The sequence below is a fragment of the Physeter macrocephalus genome, unplaced genomic scaffold (genome assembly GCF_002837175.3).
Source record: "Physeter macrocephalus isolate SW-GA unplaced genomic scaffold, ASM283717v5 random_981, whole genome shotgun sequence".
NCBI lineage: Eukaryota > Metazoa > Chordata > Mammalia > Artiodactyla > Physeteridae > Physeter > Physeter macrocephalus.
In genome coordinates, this window is record NW_021146860.1 from 1,517 (window position 1) to 25,000 (window position 23,484).

At 62.9% G+C, this 23,484-nt stretch overlaps 5 protein-coding genes across 9 annotated transcripts; 2 read left to right on the forward strand and 3 right to left on the reverse strand.

Moving 5' to 3' along the window:
* The first annotated feature begins 863 nt into the window (after positions 1-863).
* On the forward strand, positions 864-3,540 carry LOC102978929 (L-xylulose reductase). 2 transcript variants are annotated; one of them, XM_007125607.4, is made up of 8 exons: positions 864-984; positions 1,068-1,165; positions 1,685-1,839; positions 1,937-1,979; positions 2,057-2,156; positions 2,243-2,307; positions 2,400-2,517; positions 2,637-3,540. In XM_007125607.4, exons 1-8 carry the CDS (start codon positions 933-935, stop codon positions 2,738-2,740), a joined length of 735 nt encoding a protein of 244 aa, XP_007125669.1. In that variant the 5' UTR covers positions 864-932; the 3' UTR covers positions 2,741-3,540. The 2 variants fall into 2 exon arrangements, with proteins under 2 accessions (XP_007125669.1, XP_007125670.1); XM_007125608.4 differs by lacking the exon at positions 2,057-2,156 and having other exon boundaries at positions 1,685-1,828; positions 2,637-2,836.
* Positions 3,541-4,240: 700 nt separating this feature from the next.
* On the reverse strand, positions 4,241-7,310 carry RAC3 (Rac family small GTPase 3). Its single transcript, XM_024130241.3, has 7 exons — positions 7,288-7,310; positions 6,698-6,947; positions 6,050-6,121; positions 5,727-5,844; positions 5,471-5,533; positions 4,875-5,034; positions 4,241-4,747 (listed from the first exon to the last, which is right to left on the reverse strand). Exons 2-7 carry the CDS (start codon positions 6,730-6,732, stop codon positions 4,617-4,619), a joined length of 579 nt encoding a protein of 192 aa, XP_023986009.1. The 5' UTR covers positions 6,733-6,947; positions 7,288-7,310; the 3' UTR covers positions 4,241-4,616.
* Positions 7,311-7,395: 85 nt separating this feature from the next.
* On the reverse strand, positions 7,396-15,582 carry LRRC45 (leucine rich repeat containing 45). Of its 3 annotated transcripts, none has more exons than XM_007125609.4 (17): positions 14,911-15,582; positions 14,369-14,430; positions 13,926-13,996; positions 13,470-13,648; positions 13,066-13,194; positions 11,753-11,865; positions 11,324-11,382; positions 10,952-11,029; positions 10,545-10,680; positions 10,366-10,443; positions 10,157-10,268; positions 10,000-10,070; positions 9,482-9,574; positions 9,280-9,372; positions 8,553-8,726; positions 8,322-8,469; positions 7,396-8,054 (listed from the first exon to the last, which is right to left on the reverse strand). In XM_007125609.4, exons 1-17 carry the CDS (start codon positions 15,128-15,130, stop codon positions 7,858-7,860), a joined length of 2,013 nt encoding a protein of 670 aa, XP_007125671.1. In that variant the 5' UTR covers positions 15,131-15,582; the 3' UTR covers positions 7,396-7,857. The 3 variants fall into 3 exon arrangements, with proteins under 3 accessions (XP_007125671.1, XP_054939562.1, XP_054939561.1); XM_055083587.1 differs by having other exon boundaries at positions 8,553-8,723; positions 13,066-13,206; positions 14,911-15,562; XM_055083586.1 differs by having other exon boundaries at positions 13,066-13,206; positions 14,911-15,562.
* Positions 15,583-15,681: 99 nt separating this feature from the next.
* CENPX (centromere protein X) lies at positions 15,682-19,746 on the forward strand. Of its 2 annotated transcripts, none has more exons than XM_007125613.4 (5): positions 15,682-15,852; positions 18,442-18,493; positions 18,703-18,756; positions 19,054-19,142; positions 19,240-19,746. In XM_007125613.4, exons 1-5 carry the CDS (start codon positions 15,697-15,699, stop codon positions 19,252-19,254), a joined length of 366 nt encoding a protein of 121 aa, XP_007125675.2. In that variant the 5' UTR covers positions 15,682-15,696; the 3' UTR covers positions 19,255-19,746. The 2 variants fall into 2 exon arrangements, with proteins under 2 accessions (XP_007125675.2, XP_007125673.1); XM_007125611.4 differs by lacking the exon at positions 15,682-15,852 and adding an exon at positions 15,925-16,156.
* Positions 19,747-20,892: 1,146 nt separating this feature from the next.
* Positions 20,893-21,782, reverse strand: LOC114485530 (tether containing UBX domain for GLUT4-like; the record flags this gene model as incomplete). Its single annotated transcript, XM_028487131.2, has 4 exons — positions 20,893-21,008; positions 21,139-21,268; positions 21,344-21,413; positions 21,650-21,782. Coding segments are annotated over 4 exons (432 nt in total), but the record flags the coding sequence as incomplete, so codon positions are not given.
* Positions 21,783-23,484: the final 1,702 nt, after the last annotated feature.

Genomic DNA, 23,484 nt, shown 5'->3' on the forward strand with positions numbered 1-23,484 from the left:
CACCTCTCTGGGCCCAAAGCCACAGTGACCCAGAGGCCCTGCAATCACCACTTCCTTACTCCTGTCCACAGAAGGTCCTCAAGGCCAGTGTTTCTAGACTTTCCCACCATGACCCACAGAACAAAGCAGCTTTTACAGGAGGAGCCTATGCACACATGGACATGTGAGCACACATATATCTCTGACCCTAAAGCTGCAGGAAGCAATGCTTGCCCTTGCTGGCCACTGGGTACCCCATGACCCCAAGCCTATCCCTTCCCATCCTATCCAAGTTTTTAAAGTCCTGGTGGCCTTCTGTGGGTTGGTCGGGTGAGTCAGCGTTTCAACTCCCTTTGAGGCTAAAGCGCACCTTTGTCGGCCTTGGCCTCTTCTTCAGGCTTATTGGGTTGTCTAAACCCTTTCCCTCTAAGCACAAGTGAGCCTGCATGAGCTACTCCCAGGTCTGGGGAAGGGGAGCATGTGATCCTTTTTGCCAAACTTTTCTTCTCAGAAACAAAAGAAAAAAATGGTAGCCCTGAGATCTTTCACGTACAGCTACGTATAATTACGTATTAATTACCACGTATTAATTTCACGTATTGATTACCACATCTGGTTTTTTGTAATAATCATCTTGGCAGGGGAAATATGCTAGCGGGGCCCGCTATACCTATTTCACTCCGGGTCGAAGGGTCACCACAGGGCAGTTTGAAAAACCCCGCCCAAGAGTCCTGCGGGGGCCCAGCCTGCCCCGCCCCGGCCTCGCCCACTCCTTTCGGCCAATCGCCCCCGCGGGGAAGCCTCTATTTGAATATTCCCTCCCTCCCCAGGACACCGCCCTGCGATTGGCCCGCCGCGTCCCGCCCCGCCCCGCGCCCTCCGGGACCGTCGCGCACAGCTGGACCCAGGCACGCAGTTGGGCCTCAGCAGTGCCCAGGGCCGGTTCGATCCTCATGGAGCTGAGCCTCGCGGGGCGCCGGGCGCTCGTCACTGGGGCGGGCAAAGGTGGGCCCGGGGCGGCGGCAAAAGGTGGGCCTGGGAGGGGGCGGCCAGGGAGGGGCGCCCGCACTGAGCCGCGCTCCTCGCAGGCATCGGGCGCAGCACTGTACAGGCGCTGCATGCGGCGGGTGCCCAAGTGGTGGCTGTGAGCCGGACCCAGGCCGACCTGGACAGCCTGGTCCGCGAGGTAGGCGTCTCCCTGTCCCAGCCCAGCGGGCGGCGGGCGAGACTGAGGGCAGGCCGGGACACGCGGCCGCCGGGCGCTAGGGCTCGCCAAGGACTCTTGCACACCCTCCCACACGCCGGGCGCACGGCCTCTGTTGGGGGCCGACGGGTCGGGAGAACGACGACTCCCCCTGGGCTTAGGAGGAGGCAGAAATGGCTGCCTTGCAGGCCCGGGGCCAGAGACTTCCGGGCGCTGGGAGGAAATAGACTGGCCGGAGGCGGGGCCACGCTCCCGTTCCCAAAGCCCTGAGTTGCCCAGTGGCCCCGAGGCCGAGTTAACTACCCTCCTCCTGCAGCAGCCTGAGATTCTGAGCCCCAAGAAGGTGACTGGCTCCTCTGGAACCCCTAACCCCTCCCCCTGTCGAACTGAAAGGCCATGCAAACCCAGCCCTTCTCCCTCACATGGCAGAGGCCCAGCTGTACCCTTTCTTGGGCATGGATCCTCTGGTAGATGTGCCCCCTTACCATCTAATACACACAGTGCCCTGGGGTAGAGCCCGTGTGTGTGGACCTGGGTGACTGGGAGGCCACGGAGCGAGCGCTGGGCGGCGTGGGCCCTGTGGACCTGCTGGTGAATAATGCCGCCGTGGCGCTGCTGCAGCCCTTCCTGGAGGTCACCAAGGAGGCGTGTGACACGTGAGCCAGGGTTGGGTGGAGGAACTCCCGGGGGGAAGGGCTGTCTCCTGCTGCAGCAGTCCCAGTCCCTGACCACGGTCTGTCCATCTGCTTCCAGGTCTTTCGACGTGAACCTTCGGGCTGTCATCCAGGTGTCCCAGGTGAGCTGCCTTCAGGGCAGGAGTGGGAACTGGGGGGGTGACACCAGTTCTGCCTCATGCTTCCTCTGCAATTCCAGATCGTGGCCCGAGGCTTAATAGCTCGGGGAGCCCCGGGGTCCATCGTGAATGTCTCTAGCCAGGCCTCCCAGCGCGCACTGACTAACCACGGCGTCTACTGTGAGCAAGCCCCGGCTGTGCCCTGCCCCCACCGCCCCAGCCTGAGCAGCTAGCTCAGGCTCCACACAGGCTGTCTCTCCTCACAGGCTCCACCAAGGGTGCCTTGGACATGCTGACCAAGGTGATGGCTCTGGAGCTTGGGCCACACCAGGTGAGCCCCACTGGGATGCCTTCCCATCACCCAGCCCACGTGCCCAGAGAGCCTCAGCCCACCCAGCTGACCCCCTGCCTGTCCCAGTGCAGATCCGTGTGAATGCCCTCAACCCCACAGTGGTGATGACACCCATGGGCCAGGCCAACTGGAGTGACCCCCAGAAGGCCAAGACCATGCTGGATCGGATCCCGCTTGGCAAGTTTGCCGGTGAGTCGGGTGGGAGCCCAGCTGGGAGTTGCATCAGTGGCTTGCTCAGGTGAGGGGTGGGAGGGAAGGAATAAGGGCAGCTCCTTTCAACCACGTCCTGAACCCCACCCCGCCCACAGAGGTGGAGAACGTGGTAGACACCATCCTCTTCCTGCTGAGTGACCGCAGCAGCATGACCACGGGCTCCACTGTGCCGGTGGATGGAGGCTTCCTGGCTACCTGAGCCCCTCCACCCACACACACCCGTGTTCCATGCTGAGCCCACTTTTACCCCCACCCCCCTTCCCCGTCCCTCCAATAAACATGATTCTTCTGCCCAGCCTGCACACTCATTCCTAGGCTGCAGTCAAGTGGCCGGAAGATGTAGCGCTCAGGGCTGGGTGTGGGGATGAGTCCCAGGTAGAGGCAACCATTCAACTCACATCCTGGGCCAGTGGCAGCCTGTCCCTCCTGCAAGAGATTTTCAGGCCTGGCTAAGTCCCTGGCAGGACTGGGAGGTAGAACCTTCCAGAAGGCCAGCTCCTAATGAGGGTGGTGAATTTGACCGAGGATGGCCTTTGGCCCTGTCCAGAGGTCTCTGGTGTGGAAGCAGTGGTGTTTTTAACATGAATGTTGGTTGGCATTCCTGAAGTCCATGCATAAGACAAAAGTGACCTGAGGATGCTGTGTGTTGGGACTTCATTACTTTGTTGATGACTTGAGCGACTTCTTTGCTGAATCAGATGACGGTTTTCAATTTTCATTCCCTCAACTTTGTGAGTTATTCACCACGTACTGAGCACAAGCTCCAGCTGTAGAATTTGCCAACTTCCATGGTAAAATACTCCCGCCTGTGTACTGTCCTTGAGGTGGAGCTGGGGAGAGATGCGTGTCCCCCACCTTTGTGTGGTGTCCCCACCACACAGATACAAAAGCCTTACACCCGATAGCACAGATAATAGTAATATGTACAAAAATATTTAGGAAGTGATGTGTTTTGACTATTTGTTAATTTCATTTTAAAATACAATTAATGTAAGTTTATATAATTATTAACAATAGCTCTTTAAAAACTGGCTAGCAAAATTCCTGAAATTCAGCAGTCCACCCTCTGCACACCATTGTGGGGGTGCAGTGTGGCTTCTCATCACGCCAGAGTAGTGCCTTGTGGCCTCAGGGGTGAAGTCCGAGCTCCAGGCCAGGCCCGCCCCTCACCTCCCGCCGTTGTCTGCCCAGCAATGCCAGGCTGTTGGCCCACCTGCAACCCCTCCTGTCTTCTCCACACCACGTTTGTTCTACCTCCACGGCTGCAGGGTCCCTCTGCCTGGACGACCTCCCTCTTGACGGCCTGTCTTCCTGAACACTCAGCCGAGTGTCCCCTGGCCTTGCCCTGGGCTCCACAGGGCCCCATGGGGCCTGACTTGCAGACCATCCTGCCCCTCGCTCCCCTGGCTGTGCCCTCCCAGAGGCCTGAAGTCAGCATGAGAAGGGCTTTCTTCATCCAGAAGGGGCCAAATGCACTTGCCCCCACTTTGATCTGGGTCCCTCCTTTGGAGACTGAGAGGGCTCAGCAAGCTTTTCCTCCTCTCCTCTGGCCTCTGTGTGTGTGTGTGTGTGTGTGTGTGTGTGTGTGTGTGTGTGAAGCTCACTCGCTCTGTACCCATGGATGGTGGGGGTTGGGGGCCTGGCACCCTCAGGGTGCAGGAGCAGGGCAGGTAGCAAGACAGCAGGAGATGATGAAGAACGTTTATTGTATAAAATGAAAAGGGGCTGCCCCATCCTGGGGCACAAGGACATAACCCACCCCACAAACTCCCCCATCAGGGAAGCCCATCCTGGGGCTGCCCTGGACCTGCCCCTGCAGCCTGAGGGAGACCCTGCTCCCTTCTGGACTCCCTGGGGGCCAGGGAAGGCTGGAGCTGTACCCCCAGGTGGAGGAGGCAGAGTGGACAGGACCCCATGGCCCCAACACCACCCCGGGAGCAGCAGCCTTGTCCCCGTGATTCTTCCCCCTCCCTACCCACACGACTTCCCCACAGCAGACTCAGGGACACCAGACATCTCAACACAACAGATACAGGCGCGGGCGGCTGGGGGCTGCTCCTCCAGAAGTGAGGGCTCTAGAAGACCGTGCACTTCTTCCCCGGCTTCTTCACAGGAGGCGGGCAGAGCACAGCCCGGATGGCCTCATCAAACACAGTCTTCAAGCCCCGCTGGGTCAGGGCTGAGCACTCCAGGTACTTGACAGAGCCTGGGGGCAGCAAAGAAAGGGAACAGTGAGGGTGGGAGGCAGCAAGGCGGGCAGCAGGGGGCAGCACTGTGCCCCCCAGAGGAAACTTCTCCTCCCTGCACCGGCAGGCCTGTCCGTGCCCACTCACCGATCTCCCGGGCCATGGCCAGGCCCTGGGGGTAAGTGATAGGCGCTAGCTTCTTATCCCGTAGCCGCTCAATGGTGTCCTTATCGTCACGAAGGTCCAGCTTGGTGCCCACCAGGAGGATGGGCGTGTGGGGGCAGTGGTGCCGAACCTCTGGGTACCACTGCGGGGATGGGAAGCTCTGATCCCTACCCCTTGGGAGCTTTACCCTCAGCCTGGCCCAGAGCAGGCCATGGCTCCCAAGGGCCCCTTCCTTGTGCCTAGACCCACACTTAGCCCTCCTTGTTTCACGGGGCGACCACTGGGTCCGGTAGGGAAATGACCAAGAACAAAAATACCTAGCCAAGACACTTCCAGGCCCGTCAGATCCTCTCAGTCAGGACCCTTCCTTCTCTGAGAGCCTCACTCACCACCTCTACCCCACCCCTGGCCCCTCGTCACCCCCTGGGCCACCTTAAGACCTCACACCCGGCACTCTCCAAAGAACGATTTGTCTCTGTAAGGCCCTCAAGCAAGAGACCCCTGCCCTCTAAGGGCAAGTCCTCTGGGCAGCTTCCTCCCCTCCCAGGAAGACAACTCTGCTTCTGGCCCTGTCCTACCTTGGCTCGAACATTCTCAAAGGAGGCTGGGCTCACCAGGGAGAAGCAGATCAGAAAGACGTCCTTGGGAGAAAGGGAGAGCAGAAGGGAAGAAGGGAGGGTACCGTGTAGGAATGGTCAAAGAGGCTCCGAATGGCCTCTGCTCACCCCCCCCCAACACACACGCACACACGCACACACGCATGCACGCACACCAGGCCCTCTGGGCCTCCACCCAAGCCACCCGGCCCCTGCAGGCAGCCCTGTGGTCCCCTACAGTTTGGGGGTAGGAGAGTGGCCGAAGCCGGTCGTAGTCCTCCTGCCCAGCGGTGTCCCACAGCCCCAGGTTGACAGGCTTCCCGTCCACCATCACATTCGCAGAATAGTTGTCAAAACTGCAGAAAACAGAGTGAGAGAGATCCCCCACCCCCCCGTGTCTGGGTTCTCAGGCCTGCACTGACCTGGAGCTCTGTCAGCACCTCGCCCCACCCCAGAGCCCAGACCAGGGCCACTTGGGCCCGACCTCGAAGCCCAGGGGAGCCCCGCGCACAGGCGCCCATACCCTCCCCTTGCCAACTCTGGACCCGCCCGCCTGCTCACACGGTGGGGATGTACTCTCCAGGGAAGGCGTTGGTCGTGTAGCTGATCAGCAAGCAGGTCTTCCCCACGGCGCTGCGGAGAGAGGGCAAGCCCACGCTGCTCCCAGACCCACCTCAGCCCTCTGCCCAGCAAGGGCAGCCCCCTCCCACGGTGCCCAGGGTGGGAACAGGGGTGCCTGCCCAGCAGATCCGCAGTGATAGAGGACCAGGGCAGGAGGGCCTCCGGGGTGGCAGAGTGGTGGGTGAGGGCTGGGGCGAGCTGCCTCAGAGCCCCAGGCAGGTGCCGGGAAGGTGGCACCGGCTGAGGGTTCAGCCCAGGTGAGAGGCCTGGCCCCACCCACCGGGAGGCCAGGAGGGGCCGCAGGCTGCCGGCAGCATCAGGTGGGCCTGGGCTGGAGGCCTGCGCCCCGCGACCAGCCGGGACCCCGCCCCACCGCGTCCTCCCGCCGCTGCCCGGTCCCCCGACGCCCACGGGCCGGTCGAGGCCGCCCCGCCTGGACCCCAAGCCGGGATCCCCGGACCGCACGCCGCCCCTTCCGTCCCGGCCGCGCCCCGGAGCCCCACGCCCTGCCCAGGAGGGTCCCCGGGGCCAACCCCTCCCAGCGCGCCTGGCGCGCCAGGCCGAGCGGCCTCCGCCTCGCGCACTCACCCGTCGCCGACCACCACGCACTTGATGGCCTGCATGGGCGCGGGCCGGGCGGGCGCGGCCGCGAGCCGAGCTGCGGAGAAATGCCCGGCGCCGCAGCGGCCGCGGACCCGAGCCGAGCGCCGAGCCGAGCGGCCGGAGACAGCCGAGCGCCGCCGAGCGCCGGGCGCGGAGACAGCCGAACGCGGCCGGCATGGAGGGCGGGGGGCGCGGACCCGCCCCGAACCCGGGCCGACGCGCCTTCCAGAGAAATCTGGTGGGGGGCGGGGTCACAGGGCACCCCGCAACCCGTGTCGAGCTTGGGCAGGCCCTCCCCAGAGCCCCTGTGACCCACGCCAAGGGGCGAGGGCAGCGCAGACAGGCTGTTCCCACCCACCTGAACAGGTTGTGGTCGGTGCACACAGGGTTTCTTCTAGGGAGAGGATTCCCAGGGCCCACCGAGGGAGGGGCTGAGGCCCACCCACCCTCTAACCATGAGACAGTTGGTGAAAACTCAGGTGTTTCCAGTCACTAGAGATCCCCGAGGCAGGCAGCCTCCTGCTGGGCTGCCCCCATCCCCACCTGTCTGCTGCAGTAGCTGGACCAATCCCTACCTGGTAGCAGTTAGAAGGGGTGACCCAGCCACACCTGGAGGGCCTTTCCTGAAGGGCCCAAGCTTGAAGAAAAGACTGATACTGGAGAAAGGCACTGGGGCCAAAATGTATCACAAATTGCAAAAGTCTGTATTTCAGAACACCCTGGAGTGAGCGGTGGGGCCTGCGGAGCTCATGGTTGTGAAAGGTGACTGAACTGTGGTGGGTGGGGCCAGGAGAGCTCGGGCCTGCTCCCCCAGATCTCCTTCCAACATGGGTCTGTGTTCTCAGGCGCATCATTCCTTGTGATTGGGATGAAGGAGTGGGCATGGGGCTGGGGCCCTCTCCAGCCCTCTTGGCCAGCCAGGTTCTGGACCCCCCGCAGGCGGGCATTCTGGTCGTAACCTGCAGCCGTCCTGCTCTCACATCCATTCCAGCACTGAATTTCCAAGTCACCGGCTGTAGACCCTGCCTAAAGAGCCAGGACCTACCGATGGCCTGTCCCTTATAATGAAGGGAAGAGCAAGCATGAGACAAAGATGTCCAACAGATGCCACCTTCCTGCCACTTTCAGACTTTCCCTGCCTCCCCTCACTTTTGGGGGCTCAAGGTCCTCAGGGGGGACCCCTGCACATAAGCCAGAACAGCATTTTGCAGGAAGCTGGCCCTTTGGGCCTCCTCATCCCGGATCCGGGCAATCTCGGCCTGCTTAAGGCGAAGCTTTTCACGGAGAGAGGCATTCTCGCTCTCCCTGTCCAGCAGTGCCTCCCGGTGGTCACTTGCGATCACTGCAAGGGAGGAAGCTCAGTGAGGAAGGGGCTCTGGGGACTGCCTGGGCTCCTGCCAATCCAGAGGTCCGCAGGGGGCTGGCAGGCTGGGGTTTGCTCGGGGTCCCCTGGGCGCACACATACCCAGCCTCCCCTACCAGCACCTCCTGGAGCTGAGACCTAGGCCAAGCTCAGCTCTCCAGGCCAGCCTCCTTCTCCTGTGGGATGACCCAGTAAGAAAGGCCCTGCAGAGAAGCCACAGGGGGGCGGGGGTGGGGCTCAGCTAGCCTTTCAGCTGGCGTTCCAGGGCCGCTGCCTTCTCCTTCAGCGCTTCCTGGGCTGTCAGCTCGGCTTGCAGGCGGCCGTTCTGCTCCTGCAGCTCCAGCCGCACCCTGGTCACCTCAGCCGCCTTTTCTTGGTCCTTGTTGCTCAACTCCTGCCAGGCAAGGGGGTGGGGGGGGTGAGGTGGCAGCTGGGGACACCAGGGGCACCCCTGGGAGCCCTCGACGTCCGGGCTACCTGCTGCAGCTCCTCCAGGCGCCGCCTCAGGCCCTCCACCTGCCGGCCAAGCTGGCCGGCCCGCGCCTGGGCATCTGTTACCGCCTGCTTCTGCTGCAGGCAGGTGCTCTGAGCCTCGTCCCGAGCCTGCGCCAGCAACCGCAGCTTCTCCTCCAGGTGAGCCAGGCGCTGCTGCTGTGGGCCCGGGAGAGGGGCTGGTGAGCTGCTTTCTGGCCTATGGCCCTGAGCTCATGGGAGGAGTGAACCCCCCCCAACCCCACCTTCAGACAGAGGGGAGTGTATATTTGCAATGTGGAAACTGCCTTGTCACTAAAGTTATTGCATATGTTGCTCTGAATGGGCTCAACTTGAATGAGGAGCCTCCCCCATGTCCCAGGCTGACACCATCCTGCCCTCTGGCCTCTGGTCCCCTACTTCCACCATGTGGTCACAGGCTGCACATCTGGGCCAAACCCCTTCCCCACCTTGGGGCTGGAGGACATTGGCTCTTTGTATGGGCGGGTGGCGGGGGGGCTGGATGTGGTGCTGATGGGATGAGTGTCCTCGTCTAAGTTTTCTGCACTCCTGGATCTCCTGTTCCCTTGTCCCTCCCTACAGAGCCAGAAGACAGCCTTGGTCTGGCCCACTTAAGCCCAAAGGGCTGTGCAACCCAGGCAGCTCATGCCAACCCCTCAGACCTCTCTCCCCAGTGGGCGCTGCAAGCAGCAGACCGTGGCCCTGGGCTCACCTCCTCCAGACGGACTTGGTTCTTGGCCTTGATGAGCTCCTCCTCAGCTTGGCTGCGCTCACTGAGTGCCGCGGCCTTCGCCCGGCTCAGCTCCTACACCGCAGACAGTGACCGCTGGGCCTGTCCTCTGCCCCTGCCGAGGGACCCCTTCTGGCCACACCCAGCCTCCCTAGGGGAGGGCAGAGCCTGGCGCCCAGCTCACCTCCTCCAGGGACAGCCGCGCAGCCTCCAGCCTCTGCACCCTCTCCTGCATGGCCCTCTCGCTCTCCTCCAGGTGGCGAGTCATGTGCTCCACCTGCCCAGGTGTGGGGTGGGGACAGGGCTGGCACGCTGGCTCCCCAGCCTTCCCCTCATGGGATCCCCACCGTGGGGGGCAGGTGAATCTTGGGGACCCTGTTACTTCTGAGTGAGGGCTGCCCCAAGTGGCCTCACAGGAAGTGAGGATGGAGGGCACGTCCCAGTGCTGCACCCCAGGTGGCACAGAGCAAATGGAAGCCTGCGCTGTGGCCCCAGCAGTCAGGGTCCCTTCTAGAAACTGGTGGGGGAGGTTCTGGGTCTGACATCTGCCAGGGCTGTCGGAGAAATGCCACCAGCACCCCAAGGTTGTCAAGGGAAGCCCGGCCAGGAGTGCGCCTTGGGGACACCATGCCACACCGAGGTATCTGCAGGCCCCGGTGAAGCAGGGAGAGCAAAGGCCAGACGACACAACTAATGAGGCACCTCCTTGAAGCGCAGGTGTTCCGCGTCCTCCAAGCTCTGCCGGGACCTCTTCTTCTCCAGTTCCAGGCGTTCTGGAAGCACAGGGGAAGAGCGTGGGCAGGACTCCTCTGGGGGCCCTTGGTTTTCAGGACCCAGTGGCAGGCCTGTGTGTGCCCACCTTCAGCCTGGACAGCCCGCATCTTCAGCTCAGCTGCCGTGTTGGTCAGATCCTGCCTGGTCAGGAAGAGCTGATCCTGCTGAGATTTCACCTTCCGCTCCAACTCGTCCACCTGGAAAACCGGCACCAAGGGAGGGAAGCTTTGGCCCCTTCCCTGAAGCCCTGCCCCAGGCCTTCCAGGGATCTGCCCCCACACCCTGCCCCCATACCTGGTTTTGCAAAAGCAAGTTCTTTTCATTGGCAGCAGACAAGTCTCTGAGGAGCTTAGACTCCCGCTCTGCAGCTTCCTGGGGGTCAGATGGGGAAAGGGCACCACTGGACACCTGCCACCACGCACCGCCTGCCTACCCCACGCCCAACCACCTGCCCATCAGCCCTCCCTGCCCACCTGCTGCTCCAGCCTGTGCTCCTTTGCCTGCCTCTGCGCCAGGCTCCGCTGTTCCTGCTCTGCGGTGGCCAGGAGCTCCCCCAAGTCCTGGGCCTTCTGCTCTGACAGAGCCAGGGCGGCCTCAGCCATCTGCAGCCTGCAAGGAGGAAAGGGCCAGCCCCACCCCATCCCACCTCTAGCCTCTGCTGAGGCCTTGCTGTTCTCACTCTTGCCAGACTACTACCCCAGCTAGCGCCCACCTCCTCCACAAAGCGTTCCCAAGTTACCACCCCAGCGGTCCCTCCACCTCCTTTGTACACTGGGGACTCGAGTCCTTGTCTGGACAGTCCTCCTCTGCCCTGTGGGCAGGTCTCTAAAGTGTTCTGAAGCCTCCGCACAACCCCGTCCTACCCTCTGCTTCTCCTTACTTGGCCTTGAGAGCATTGATGATGGAATGCCTCTCGTTCAGGGCTTCCTGAAGCTGCCCCACGCGTGCTGCCGATGCCCTGTGGGCAGAGCGGAGGAGGGTTCAAGAAACCCAAACCCTGGAGCCCCCTGGGCCCCTCCCTGCAGCAGCTGCTGCTCTGCACGCTCACGCCACCTCCGGATGTGGCCTGAGGAAGTCTCAGTGCAGCCTCTAACCCTCCACCCAACTCCCTCAGTAAACACACCCCACAACCTTGTCCACGGGCAGGCGACGAGGCTCACGTTAGGTCGCTCCAAGGCCAGAGTGAGGACCCGAACCCCGGGTACCCCCACCGCACCACCTCCCTGCCCCCTGGCCCTGGGGCCACACTCACTTGCTGCTCCTGACCATCTCTTCTCTCTGTCTGTCGATCGTCTCCATCAAGTCCAGAAACTGGGGACAGAGCCAGCCAGAGCCCTGTCAGGGCCCAGAGCCCGCCCACTCCCCACAGTCGGCGGAAAGGAGGGCAGACATCCACTGAGGCGGCAGGACACGAAAGGGCTCGGCCTCATCCAAAGGGAGAGCGGCTCCCACGCAGGGAGGCCCAGAGGGGAAGCCCACCTACCCGCCCACCCAGCCAGAGGGCATCAGAACGAGAGGCTGCCTCCCAGGCCTGGGTATTGGCTGCTTGGAGAGGCTCCAGGGCCCAGAAGGACGGAACAAAGCCATGGCATGGGGGCTGAGGGGGGCCCTTTGTTCACACAGCCAGGGCGGGGCTGGGGATGGGGCGAGGCCCTGCAGTTGGAGGCAGCACTGTCCTCACCTGTTTGGACTTCTCTTCCCGGAGGTGCCGCACCTCCTTGCTGAGCACATGGGCGCGGGCCTGGCTTTCCCGGAAGGCGGTCTGCCGGTCCTGGTTGTGACCCATGGCTTGCTCTGTTGGAAAGAGCCAAGTTGTCCACCGGGAGGCCGAGCCCCAGGAGTGGCCAATGGCCAGCCCAGCCCCATGCCCAGAAGACACTGCGTGAGGTGGTATCTCACCCCACAGATCAGACCCCTCAGTGCACTAGCAGGTGAGGGGCTCAGAGGGGGTCGGGGTGGGGACAACAGTGAAGCCAGGAGCCTGGGAGGGGGAACAGGCACACGGGGAGAGGTGGGGAGGCTGCTCAACTGCCAAAAAAGGTGGGCATTTGGGCTCCGCCCCAAAGGCCAGTGTGTGACTTTTAAGAGGTGAGTGGTGTGCTCAGCTCCCATGCTCTGGAAAGATCCAGGCAGCATCTGGAGAGAGGCCAGCCAGAAGCTGCCATGGTGCCAACTGGGGTGACTCAGAGGCAAGTCCAAGGACCAAGAAGTGGGAGACCCAGCAGGTGGTGGGCAGACCCAGCAGGTGGTGACGCCACACTAGATTCCACCCCAGGCTCAGGCCCTTGGGTGGCTGGCGCTGCCGGTGGGACAGCGAGCCTTGGGGAGTGGCGGAGTGCTCAGCGGGCTTGGGGCTGCGGAGTCAGGGTCATGACAGGCGGAGACCGTGGTGTGAGGAGGGTGAGGGGCAGCACCAGGCAGCCAGCGCTCTGCAGGCTCCTGCGCTGCCTTTTCTTCCCTGGTGCCTGCTCTCACTTCCTGTTTTTTTTTGTGTGTGTGTGTGTGTGGTATGCGGGCGTCTCACTGTTGTGGCCTCTCCAGTTGCGGAGCACAGGCTCCGGACGCGCAGGCCCAGCGGCCATGGCTCACGGGCCCAGCCGCTCCGCGGCATGTGGGATCTTCCCAGACCGGGGCACGAACCCGTGTCCCCTGCATCGGCAGGCGGACTCGCAACCACTGCGCCACCCGGGAAGCCCACTTCCTCTGTTTTTAACATGCTGCCATCGTGATGCCATGTTTACTTGTTCTGGCCCAAGCCACCCCTCCCTCCGGGGCACAAACCCGTGTCCCCTGCATCGGCAGGCGGACTCGCAACCACTGCGCCACCCGGGAAGCCCACTTCCTCTGTTTTTAACATGCTGCCATCGTGATGCCATGTTTACTTGTTCTGGCCCAAGCCACCCCTCCCTCAGTGGCTGAGTCTCTGTCACAGGGAATCAGCTCTATGCCCTGCTCCAAACAGTGCAAGCCACCAGCGGCCCCATGTGCCCGTACCCACGGCTCTGAGGATGTCGCCGGGGATGCTGTTCCCAGCCAGCTCCAGCTTCCACAGGGTTCTGTTGCTGGGGAGACAGTTTACCAGGGCGCGGCCCCCCAGGAGGCCGATGTGATTCCAGCGCAGGTCTGGAAGGAAATCTGGTGTTCCCAGATGGAAAGCACGGGGCGGGGGTGGGAGGGCTGGCCCAGCCTGGAACACTGGTACTCCCTGTGATCGGCCACAGATCAGGAGCCCAGCTCAGCGTGCCCCTCCTCTCCCACCCCCACCCTTCTGGGAGAGCACAAAGGAAGCAGTGGGAGGGCTGAGGAAGCGATGAGATGCAACCCCTCCCCCTTCCCCCCCAGATCAAGACCTCCTGGCCTGGTCTGAGGACGAAGAGGGCCAGTGCTGGCGGCCTCACCAAGCTGCTGGAGGCTGGTGTTGCTCTTCAGGGCCAGAGCCAGCTCCTCGGCACCCTTGTGGCTGATCTGGTTGTTGCGGAGGTCCAGCTGCTGCAGGGCGCCATTGGCTGCCAGGGCCCCGCAGAAGGCCGCGAAGGCTTCCTCCCACGTGCCCAGGCTGTTCCACTCCAGAGTGAGGCTGCAGAAAGGGTGGACATGAGGTGCGTGGCCCCGAAGGGCATCCTGCTCCCATGGGGTCCAGCGGGCTTGAGGAGGGGCACAGGCTTGGGGGTCTCTGGCAGAAAGGCTGGAGGCGCGTGAGTAACTCATACCCGCCTACTCCCCACCACGGAAGACCGGCATGAAGGCGTGAACTCTCATGTTGCAGAACCGTGTCCTCTGGAGCCAACCCAGAACCACGCAGAGAGAGAGAGCGGGGGCTCGGGGGAGAGCAGGGGCTGGGACCGCCACCCTACCTCTGAATGGACTTGTTCTGTCGGAGGAGTTTTGCCAGTGCCTCGGTCCCTGCGGCTCGAAGGTTATTGCCCTAGGACAGGAAGAGGCCAGCCAGTCACTCCCCGGCATCCTGAGCTGGGCTCTGAATACCCTGGTCGGGCGGTGGGCAAGGCCATGGCGAACAGAAGGTGTGGCTCCTTTCAGATTCTGCTTTCTCTGCCCGCAGTGGCCTCCTAATGCAGGCTATTTCAGTTTGCTTGTGAGAACGTTCTGGAACTCATGTTCTGCCCTCAGAACACCGACACGCGTGCGTGAGACCATGAGCAAATGGTGCGGAGCCTGTGTGCCAAGAGCGCTTACAGACACGGTCTCCGGCCACCATGCAGACCCTGGTCGCCAGGACACCTGCATCTTCTCTACTCCTGCTCTCAGGTGGCACGCCCCTGAGTGCAGATCCACCCACCTTGAGATCCAGAAACCGCACGATGGTGTTGACACACAGCCCCTGCAGCAGCAGCACGGCCCCTGTAAGAGAGCAGGGCAGTCACTCTCCACCCCTGGTGGCTCCATCTTGGGTCAGCTCCCCACACGTAGGAGAGAGACGGCTGTCCCAGTGGCCCCCACCAGCCAAGGTTCATGCCAAAAAAGAGACACCCCACTCCTGTGTCAGGTTTGAAAAATCCGCCAGGTGTGGAGTCAGGCGGCTCACCAGCACAGCGGGACTCTCCTAAGCCAGGAGACACTAAGGCTTTCCCATTACAAAGAGAAATTGCCTTCTGCTCCCGGGTTTCCAGAGAGGATGCTGCTGCTTGCTTTATGACAGTAAAAGGGAGTAACCTCACAAAGAAGAGATCAGGTGAGACAGAGTTCTCTGCTAGAGATGCCAAGCACCAAGGACTGCGGCATGTGCAGCTAATGAGCAGCAGAGCAAAAGAAGCCAGGGGAGCCCGGCCCCGACTCTGAAGTTGGAAGGGCTGCCCTGGGCCGCCGGCCCTTGGTGCCCACCTTCCTCACTCAGCATGCAGTCACTCAGGACAAGCTCCGTCAGCAGTGCCTCCTTCTGTAGCAGCTTGCCCAGAGCCCTGCAGGTGTCCACTGTCAGGCTCTGTGTGGCCAGGTCCAGCCGGCCCTGCGGCAGCTGGTGCATTTGCTGCAGAACAGTCTCCTGGGGCTCGGCCCCACTCTCCTTGCACAGCCGGCTGTAGGTGCGCCGGAACTCCTCCATGTCCCTGGGGTGCAGGAAGGGCTTCCCGGAAAGCGCCTAGACAGGCCTCACCAGGAGCCAGCTGGGACGGAAGCCGGGGAAGGGCAGTACGGCAGGGCCTCTCCCCTGGGGGCCTTCAGAGAGCCCCGGCAGCTCAGTGGGGGCACAAAGACTCTAAATCTTCAGCAGCCAAGGAACGAGGCGCAAACTGAGTTGGTCCAACAGGCGGGAGGCCCCAGGAGGGCAGGGGTGGGTGATTCTCAGCGGACCGCTGAAGCCTGGGACCGAGGAGGTGGGGCGTCCTCGGAGGCGGGGCCTCCAGCGGCGGGGCCGGTCAGTCCGGACGTCGCCCGTACCCATGGGCTCCGGGCCCGATGCCCCAGCCCTCGCGCCGCTGACCCCGGCTCGCTCGTCTCGGCCGTCGCGCGCCTCAGTATCCAGGAAGAGCAGGGAGCGCCGGGAAGACCTGGCGGAAACTACGACTCCCAGGAGGCTTTGCGGAGGAGGGGCGCTCACCGCGGGCCAGTGAAGGCGAAGGAGCGGGCGCGCGCGGAGGGTCCATTGGCTGGAGGCTCGGGGGCGGGGCTATGGAAGGCGCGCTCTTTGTCGACTGGCTGGAGTCGCGAGGGAGGGTCTCCGGAGGGCGCGCTCAAGGTTCATTGGCTGGGGACGCGGGGGCGGGGCTCCGGAGGGCGCGCACCTTGGTGGCTGTCATGGAGGAAGTCGGCGCCGCCTTCCGGAAAGTGAGAGAGGGCCTGCTGGCGGGGCGGGTTGGGGGTGCGGGGGGAGGCCGCCGGGGCGGGGGGGCGCGCGCGGGTCCGGCAGGGACGCTGCGGCCCGGTCCCCTGAGTGACCCACGTGCGGGTCAGCCACCGCGCTGCCGTCGGGTGGCTTATAGGGTGAGCCCATTCCCAGAATCCGGCAATGATCCTCGTCCCGCACACCTTTCGTTCTCCGTGGATGGGATCCCGCGGCCGGGTAGCGGAAGGTTTGGTAGGCAACCTGGTCTGCGGCAAGAGGGAGAGGGTCTGCAGAAATCGGGCAGGGGTAAGTGCCAGCATAAATGAAGGGAGGCTCAGAGAGGAGCCTGGGCTCCCGCCCCGCGGCTCCGGAATCCGCAGGACTCACCCTAAAGAGTTTAGCGTAGAGCACAGTGCGGCCCAGCTCGCCTGCGTATTCTAAAGCTTCCTTTTGGCCTGTTCCCTATCACGCCAGCCCTGTGCTTTGCGTCTCACTTGAGCCAGGCTGGCTCCGTTGCCTGGTGTGTACGTGGCTCTACAAGTGCTTTTCTTAGCAGCACACCCAGCACAGTCTGGCAATGTTACATGCACTTGAAATGGATTAGCCCGTGTAATGCTCAACACCATAGGAGGTGGGTACTGGTACTACCCCCACTTGCCAGTGGGAAACAGGCAGAACTAGGGTCAAACCCAGGCCATCCGCCTCCAGAGTCAGCCCCTTTGTTCTGCACCTGGCGAATGGGGCTCTGGGTGGGGTGGGTAGTGAGGTCTGCTGCCTCCAACACCCCGCAGGCTGTAAGTGGGCTGAGTCTCGCATTGTTGCTCTGCCTTAAAGTTAGGTGACATTGAGCTCTTGATATCAGGCCTTTGTGGGCAGGAGGGAGAGTCTCAGCCCCTCATGAATACTTGTCCAGCCAGTCCCCAGTGGGTGTTCTCTATCACCCAGAATCGTCACTCTGCCCTGGCCTACAAGGGGTAAATGGTGTCAAAGGGAAAACCACCGAGGCAGGGGGTTGTAGGAACCCTCCACTGTAATAGCTGCAGAGGGGAGCACTGGGCTGGGCCTCCTTCATGCGGTGCTGGGCAGCTCTGGAGTCCTCGCCCTCACAGGGCTCTGGCCAGAGCTGGGGTTATGGTCATTACCCATGAACAGGGCTGTCCCCGGGGAGGGGGAGGGGTCGGGGTCGTGGTGCCTCCACACAGTGGGGCAAAGGCTGACCACATCCCAGGTCCCATCCTACCCTCTGCAAGTTTAGGGAACCTCCGCTCCCAGCTGGTGCTGACTACTTTAGTTATCATGGCAACCCCATGCAGCTGCCCCCCAGCAGCAGCCTGGCTGATTTAGCTCTTCCCCAGGGTCTGGGAGCTGGCGGAGCAGTAGAGCCTTCTGTGTCTTTCCTGGTACCTTTCAGGTACACAGCAAGAAGGGCCAGCAGGTGGCGCCAAGCTCACGTGGTCACTGCTGGGAGGATGAGGCTGCTTCTTTGGTGCTGCCCCAAGTGACTGGTGGCGAGCTCTTACCCTCCTGAGCCAGTGCTCCGTCAGGGTCCGCTCCTCCACTCTGCTCTCCAGCTTTGCTGAGCTGCACTGGGCGAGGCAGTGCCATCTCCGTGGCTAAGGCTGGAGGCCCGGTGGGTCCCCAGCTCACCTTCCCTGCCCGACACCCAGTTTCTGTGCTCCTGGGCACCCACTGCTGCTGTCCTCCCGCCCCGCCAGGTGCTCTGCTGGCTCCTCATTCGCAGCCTCTTCCGGCTGGTCCCTGCCCTCAGCAACCTCCCTTGGTCCACCCACGTGCTGCCACGTCCCAGATCCTCATCGCCAGCTTCGACCATCTCTTGAGTTCCAGCCACCCACTGGCTGCTCTGCTTGGGCACCTCACGCGTGTCCCTCACGCAACATGTTCCAAGCTGAGCTCCTGAGTTGCTGATCCCCAGAATCTATCTCCGCTTAGTGGTGCCATACTTTGGGGCTCAAGCCTCTCCCTTGAGGAGTCTTGGCCTGGACCCGCCCTTGTCCCATCCTCACTGGTCAGGAAGTCCTGCAGATAGTCTGGGCTCTGTCCCCTACCTTGACTGCCCATTGACCGAGGAGCCTGGCCCCTCCCCAGCTCTGCGGTTCCCACAGTGCCCTTCCCCATTACAGGAAGATCCCTTTCCACGTGTCCTGTCGTAGGCTCCAGGGAGGAACCTGGGATGGAGCTGACCCAGTGCCCAGAGCAGGGTCTGGCAAAGCCGGGCGGTGTTGGTGGTGTGGACAGGACTGTAAAGGAGCCCAGTGTGGGGAGAGCACGTTGTCCCTGGGGGCAGGAGCACAGGACTGCTCTGGATACCATGAGGACTGGAGCCCCAGAGAGCGGCAGGCAGGCACCTGGGCTGCTCCCACCGGTCTGCCACTTGCGTCTAATTTCTGGCCCTCCTGGAGGCACTCACAGGGAGGTTTCTCCCCACTGCCTAATCCCCCACCCTGGGAGAGCCCCACAGACAGCATTTCCAGCCAGAAATTAAACCCCATCCCATCCAGGACTAAATGCCTAAGGGGTCTGCAGCGAAGGGGCGGGGGCGGTGGCTCACTGACGCCCCCTCCGTCCCTCAGGAGCTGGTGAGCAAGCTGCTGCACTTGCATTTTAAAGACGACAAGACCAAAGGTGTGTGAACGGGGTTGGGGGGTGCCGAGGGGCGGTGGCCGGGGCCTGCTGCACTGCACCTCTGCAGGGGCCAGAGTCTCAGGGAGGACTGGGCCAGACGGAGGACTGAGGTCACCGGCGCGAGTGTGAGCGAAGTCAGAAGCGGTGAGGGCAGAGTGGGGCGGCAGGGAGAGGGGCTGTGTCTGTAACCTTCTCCCTTCACCTTGCAGTCAGCGGGGATGCGCTGCGGCTCATGGCCGAGCTGCTCAAGATCTTCGTCGTGGGTGAGCAGAGGGCCCAGCAGCGTTCTCTCGTTCCCACCCAGGCCCGTCCAGACCACTTAGGATCCCTTTGCATTTCATTTTTCAGTGGGGTCACCAAGACACACTTTTCCTGTTTTTCCACAAGCACCTAAGCTCCCTGTCCCTGAAAAGCTCCGTGTTTCAGAGGCCCCAACCTCAGCCTTCTGAGCTGTCGGCTGGCACGGGGGTGGGCCAGCAGCCAGGGCTGAGGCCCACGGGGTTTGGGGTTCAAGGGCCCCCAGGCCTTCTCTGCCTCACTTCCCTCCTGCATCACGGCAGAAGCGGCCATCCGCAGCATCCGGCAGGCCCAGGCAGAGGACCTGGCCCAAGTGGACGTGGAGCAGCTGGAGAAGGTGCTGCCTCAGCTGGTAGGTGGGCCTCCAGGAACAGGGCCTGGCCCAGGAGATGGGGGGGGGGCGGGGGGGTCTACACCCATGAGGCTCTGAGCGCTCCTCTCCCCCACAGCTTCTGGACTTCTAGGGGTTTCCACCCTCACTGTGGCCACTGGTCCAAGTCACAGCCTCTGGCTTCACAGGACAGGAGCTGCTGATCCCCGAGCTTCTCCAGCTCCCAGGATTGGCCAGGTGCCAGGAAACCACCACTCTCTTCCCCGTCATCCCTTCTGCCTGCTGCCGACGGCCGGGATGCAGCAGATAGAGGGTCGCCGACAGGGTGAGGGTCCTGGCACCCGGGTTGGTGCCCTCCCCTCATGCCCCCCGCCCTCAGGACAGCCGAGCACCCACCGGTGTGGGAGAAGCACTTGGTCACTGGGAAGCAGGTGCGGGAGACCTGCCCGCCTGAGCAGGTAGCCTGTGTGTCCTCCACAAACAAGCAGAACGGTGTGGTTCTTCCACCGACATCAAAGCTTGTGTGTCACCTTCTAGCCATGTGATATTCCCCTCAAAAGATGCTTGCCTGAGCTATATATTTGTTCTCACAAAGCAATGTCAGTAAATCAGAGCCACCTCCCCAGGCACAGCCTCCTGTTGCCATTAATCACCCAAACTCAAGTTGCTTCAAAGCTGGGAGAGGACAGAATAACAAACAGCATGTGTGAGTGCCCTGCTGTGGGCCAGGCTCAAGAGGCTGTGAAATCGGAGCCCTCGCACGTGTGGCTGCTCGCCTGGGACGCTGCCTCTGCCACAGGGCTGCCGTGAGTGTGGTGTGCCACCGGCCCGGCAGGGGTGCTGGTGGGGCGGGGGAAGTCACGCCAGCGGGAAGGACCACCGGTCCCAGGGCCACAGCCAGGCAGCTCAGAGCTGCTTGGGAACCGCTAGAAGCCCAGTCGGGAGGCCTGGCTGCCCGCTGGGGCCCAGCCACCCTCCCCCCCAACACAGCACCCACCTTCCATCAGTTCTGAAAGCTGCTGGGACTCATCAGCCCAGGACAGAAACACCCAGAGGGCCCTGGGCCCAGTGACCACGGGGTCAGGACTCTCACAGAGCTGAAGGACCTAGTCCGCTGGGGAGGGCGGTGCTGCCACGGGCACCCAGGAACCCCGCCCCCACGCCCAAGGATGGCATGGCTGGGGGGCCAGCCCTCCCTCCCTAGTTTAGCCCTGCTGGCCCTTTCTTGCACCCGCTCCCCGCCTCTGCCCCCCACTTCCCTCTCCCCCCTCCTGCAGGAGTCTCAAGGCTTCAAAGCTCTGGGCGCATGTGGAAGTCATTAGACCTGAGGGGAGAGGCTGGCGACAAGTGCCAGAGCCCGTGCCCCACAGCCACTTTGAAGTGCGCTCAGATGGTGGGGCGGGCGGGGCACCGGGAAACCCCAGGCCAGCCCTGCCCGGTCCCACCACAGGGTGGGTGGGGGCTGCGTCCGCCCCTCTCCTGCCAAGGGCTGGGGGCCCAGCCTGAGATGCAGCCAGGCAGGCGATGCCTGGAGGTCCTTCTCCCCGAACTCATGTCCTCCCTAGAGGAGGCGTCATTAACAATGTCAGTGAAGTAAAAACCAAGGGGCAGGCGGTTCAGGGAAGACACCTGTGCCCTTGTTAACAAGAACAAGCCCCAGCAAGCAGCCTCCCGGGCCCACATCACCGTCCAGCCAGGCTGGAGGCCCGTTGCTGGGAACTCGGTGCAGGGGCAGCAGTGGGTCAGAGGACCGAGGGCCCCTGCCCTGGAAAGGACGACAGGAGGGTCTCAAGAGAGGCTTGCGTGTTTATTCCCGCTCGGGGTGGGCAGGGGTCCTGTGGCTGGCAGGGTGGCACCTCTGGGCTGGCGGCTCTCACCTCTTGCTGGCTGCAGCGCAAACACATGGGATGACCTCTGGGCCCTGGGCTCCCGCCCAGCAGCCCCTCCCTGCCCGGCCACCCCCCATAGTACCTGGCAGCTTCAGCCACTTGGGCACCTTGCCCAGACCCCTCCTCACCGGCTGGGCCGTCCCAGGGCTGGGCTCACGGGGGCCCACTGCCCCTTCCTCAGCAGTTGGCTCCAACTCAACGGGCGCAGGGTCAGGGGCTGGCGGCGGGGGTGGGGTTCCAGCGGCCCTGGACATGGACCTGAGAACGAAGGCCGAGGTGCCAGATGGCAGGCACTGCGGCAGCGGGCTCTCCCCACCCTCTGTGGACACTCACCTGGCCACCAGCACGTCCGCTGCAGACGGGGAAACAGTGTGTTCCAGCAGCGTGGGCTCCAGGTAGATGCCTGCAGGAGGCCCAGCCCACCCTCAGGCCACAGAGAAGGGGGTGCCCCTGCCTACTGCTGCTCTGCTTTGGGAGGGGGCGTGGCCCAGCCTGAAGCCCCCAGGAGAAGGGTATGGGGGTATTGGGGCCACAGGTCTCCCTCCCAGACCCGAAGTCCCCTGCTCTGGGGCGTCTGATGCGCTGGGGTGCGCAGCCCAGGGCTGGTCAGCAGCGGTGGGCAGTGGGGGCCCCACCCACCTGTTGGCTCCTCAGGTCCAAAGTGCACAAGGGCAGCAGGGAAGAGGTTTGCCTGCAGGGAGGGCAGAGGAGAGCTCAGGGACCAAGTGGGCACCGTGGAGAATGGCAGAGAGGGCTGCACTGCACTTCCGTGCTGGCCTCATGGGTGCTGCACCCATAAGGCCCAGGGCTCCGCTGAGGAGGGCTACGGCCCTACCAGGCCCCTCCCACGGCGCAGTCCGCTGCCCAGCTTCACCTATTCCTCCTCTGGCACCAACCCCAGTGCAAGCCAGGCCAGGGCATCAGACCATAGAATCCTAGGGCCAGCCCCAAGCACCAGCTGAAAAGTTCGTTCTCGTGGTGTGTGCACCCCGGCATTTTTAACTACCACTCCTTCCTGTCCAGTTCCCGGGGTGAACAGCTGACATTCTGAAGGTGGGAACTAAGCTTGGAAGCCCCTGCTCTCAGCAGAGACTGCAGGAGGTCAGGAGGTCAGAGGAGATGCAGACGCACACAAAACTGCACCACACAGAACTGCATGGGTGGGGGCACGGGGCACAGCCCGCCATGCCCCCCACACCCATCCCTCACCTGTGCTGCCCAAAGAACAGTGTGTGCAGGAGTCGGGGACACTCTGTAGGGACTGACATATGAGCCCAGATCCACTGGGAGCAGCGGGACGGGAGACAGGAGCACCAGGGGAGGGACCCTCAGTGGGCCCCGGCACAAGGGGAAGGGGGTGGGGGCTCTGGGAGCCAAGTTGCTTTGGGAGTCCCAGGCTGAGAGGTGCCTCCAGGCCTACTGCCTTGACCCAAAAGCCCACAGGTGGGTTCCCTGACTCGGCACTGGGTCTCGCTTGATAAGGAAAAGCCAGCGCCAGTCAGCGTCAAGCCTGTCCTGCAGGGTGGGTGTTGCACTGGGGTCCCCACACCCCTCCTGGAGGCCTGTCCATGGGGGGGGAGGGGTGCAAGATTTCTGCTCAGGACTGGCTCCACCTGCACAGGTGTGGGACAAGGACACATCACGTGGCCCCCGAAACACCCCCGGAGGCCTCCCAGGTAGGAGGCTGGACTGTGGTGCAGAGTCAGGGCTGTTGCAGAGGATCCCGAAGCCCTCCAGTGTCATAACCTGCCTCTATTCCCGCCTCTGCACCCGAGGAGGACCATGGCTGTAAGCCCCAAAGCTGGCCTGAGGCAGCAGGGAGGCCACCGCCCAAGGCTCTGTGTCCTTAGCCCTGGCGGAAGGGCCGCTGCTGCCAGCTGAGCGCATCCTCTCTGCCCAGCTCTGAGCTCTTGGCGTCTGGGTGGGGAGTATTAATAAGAGGAAGCTTCAAAGGCCAGGCCTAGGAACGCTGAGATTGCAGTTGAAGCCGAGGGACAGAGAAGGGCTGTGAATGCTCTGAAATCCCACTGTGATGCCTGGGATCATAGCCTGGTGCAGAGAGACGGGCTGCAGGGTGCACAAGGGCAGCCCCAGGGCCCTGGAGGCACTGGAAGCTGGGGGTGGTGGGGGGAGAGACACAGGTAGGACAGTGCCTCAACCTTTCTAGGGTAGCACAGTGAAGCCAGACCCTGACCCGGCCAACCCGCCAGGCACTGGGGCCACCCACCCAGCTGGGCCGTCTGGGGGCTGCAGAGCTTTAAGCCTTGAAGGACCCATTTGGGCCCCTCGAGGCAGCTCCTCTTGAACCTGGCCTCCCTGCCTTTCCTCAGCACCTGCTGGAAGCTCCCTACCTGCCAGCTTGTGTCTCAGGGAATCCCATTGGAAAAGGGGTGAGTGGACAGCACAGAAAACCACCATGACCGCCAGGACGGAGGGTGTACCCCTCTGCTCAGGCTGACGAGGTCTACATGGAT

Bases quoted from the DNA above. Each gene is read 5' to 3' on its own strand.
- LOC102978929 (XM_007125607.4), top strand. From the start codon at position 933: ATGGAGCTGAGCCTCGCGGGGCGCCGGGCGCTCGTCACTGGGGCGGGC. The intron at 1,840-1,936 runs GTGAGCCAGGGT...ATCTGCTTCCAG, and splicing joins ACCAAGGAGGCGTGTGACAC to GTCTTTCGACGTGAACCTTC. The intron at 2,518-2,636 runs GTGAGTCGGGTG...CCCCGCCCACAG, and splicing joins CCCGCTTGGCAAGTTTGCCG to AGGTGGAGAACGTGGTAGAC.
- RAC3 (XM_024130241.3), bottom strand. From the start codon at position 6,732: ATGCAGGCCATCAAGTGCGTGGTGGTCGGCGACGG. The intron at 5,845-6,049 runs GTGAGCAGGCGG...TGTTTTCTGCAG, and splicing joins GGAGAGTACATCCCCACCGT to TTTTGACAACTATTCTGCGA. The intron at 5,035-5,470 runs GTAGGACAGGGC...CCATCCCCGCAG, and splicing joins TTGAGAATGTTCGAGCCAAG to TGGTACCCAGAGGTTCGGCA.
- LRRC45 (XM_055083586.1), bottom strand. From the start codon at position 15,130: ATGGAGGAGTTCCGGCGCACCTACAGCCGGCTGTGCAAGGAGAGTGGG. The intron at 14,431-14,910 runs GTGGGCACCAAG...GCTCTCTTACAG, and splicing joins CTGCATGCTGAGTGAGGAAG to GGGCCGTGCTGCTGCTGCAG. The intron at 11,383-11,752 runs GTGAGGACAGTG...CTCTGTCCCCAG, and splicing joins GGGAAGAGAAGTCCAAACAG to TTTCTGGACTTGATGGAGAC.
- CENPX (XM_007125613.4), top strand. From the start codon at position 15,697: ATGGAAGGCGCGCTCTTTGTCGACTGGCTGGAGTCGCGAGGGAGGGTC. The intron at 15,853-18,441 runs GTGAGAGAGGGC...TCCGTCCCTCAG, and splicing joins TCGGCGCCGCCTTCCGGAAA to GAGCTGGTGAGCAAGCTGCT. The intron at 18,757-19,053 runs GTGAGCAGAGGG...GCATCACGGCAG, and splicing joins GCTCAAGATCTTCGTCGTGG to AAGCGGCCATCCGCAGCATC.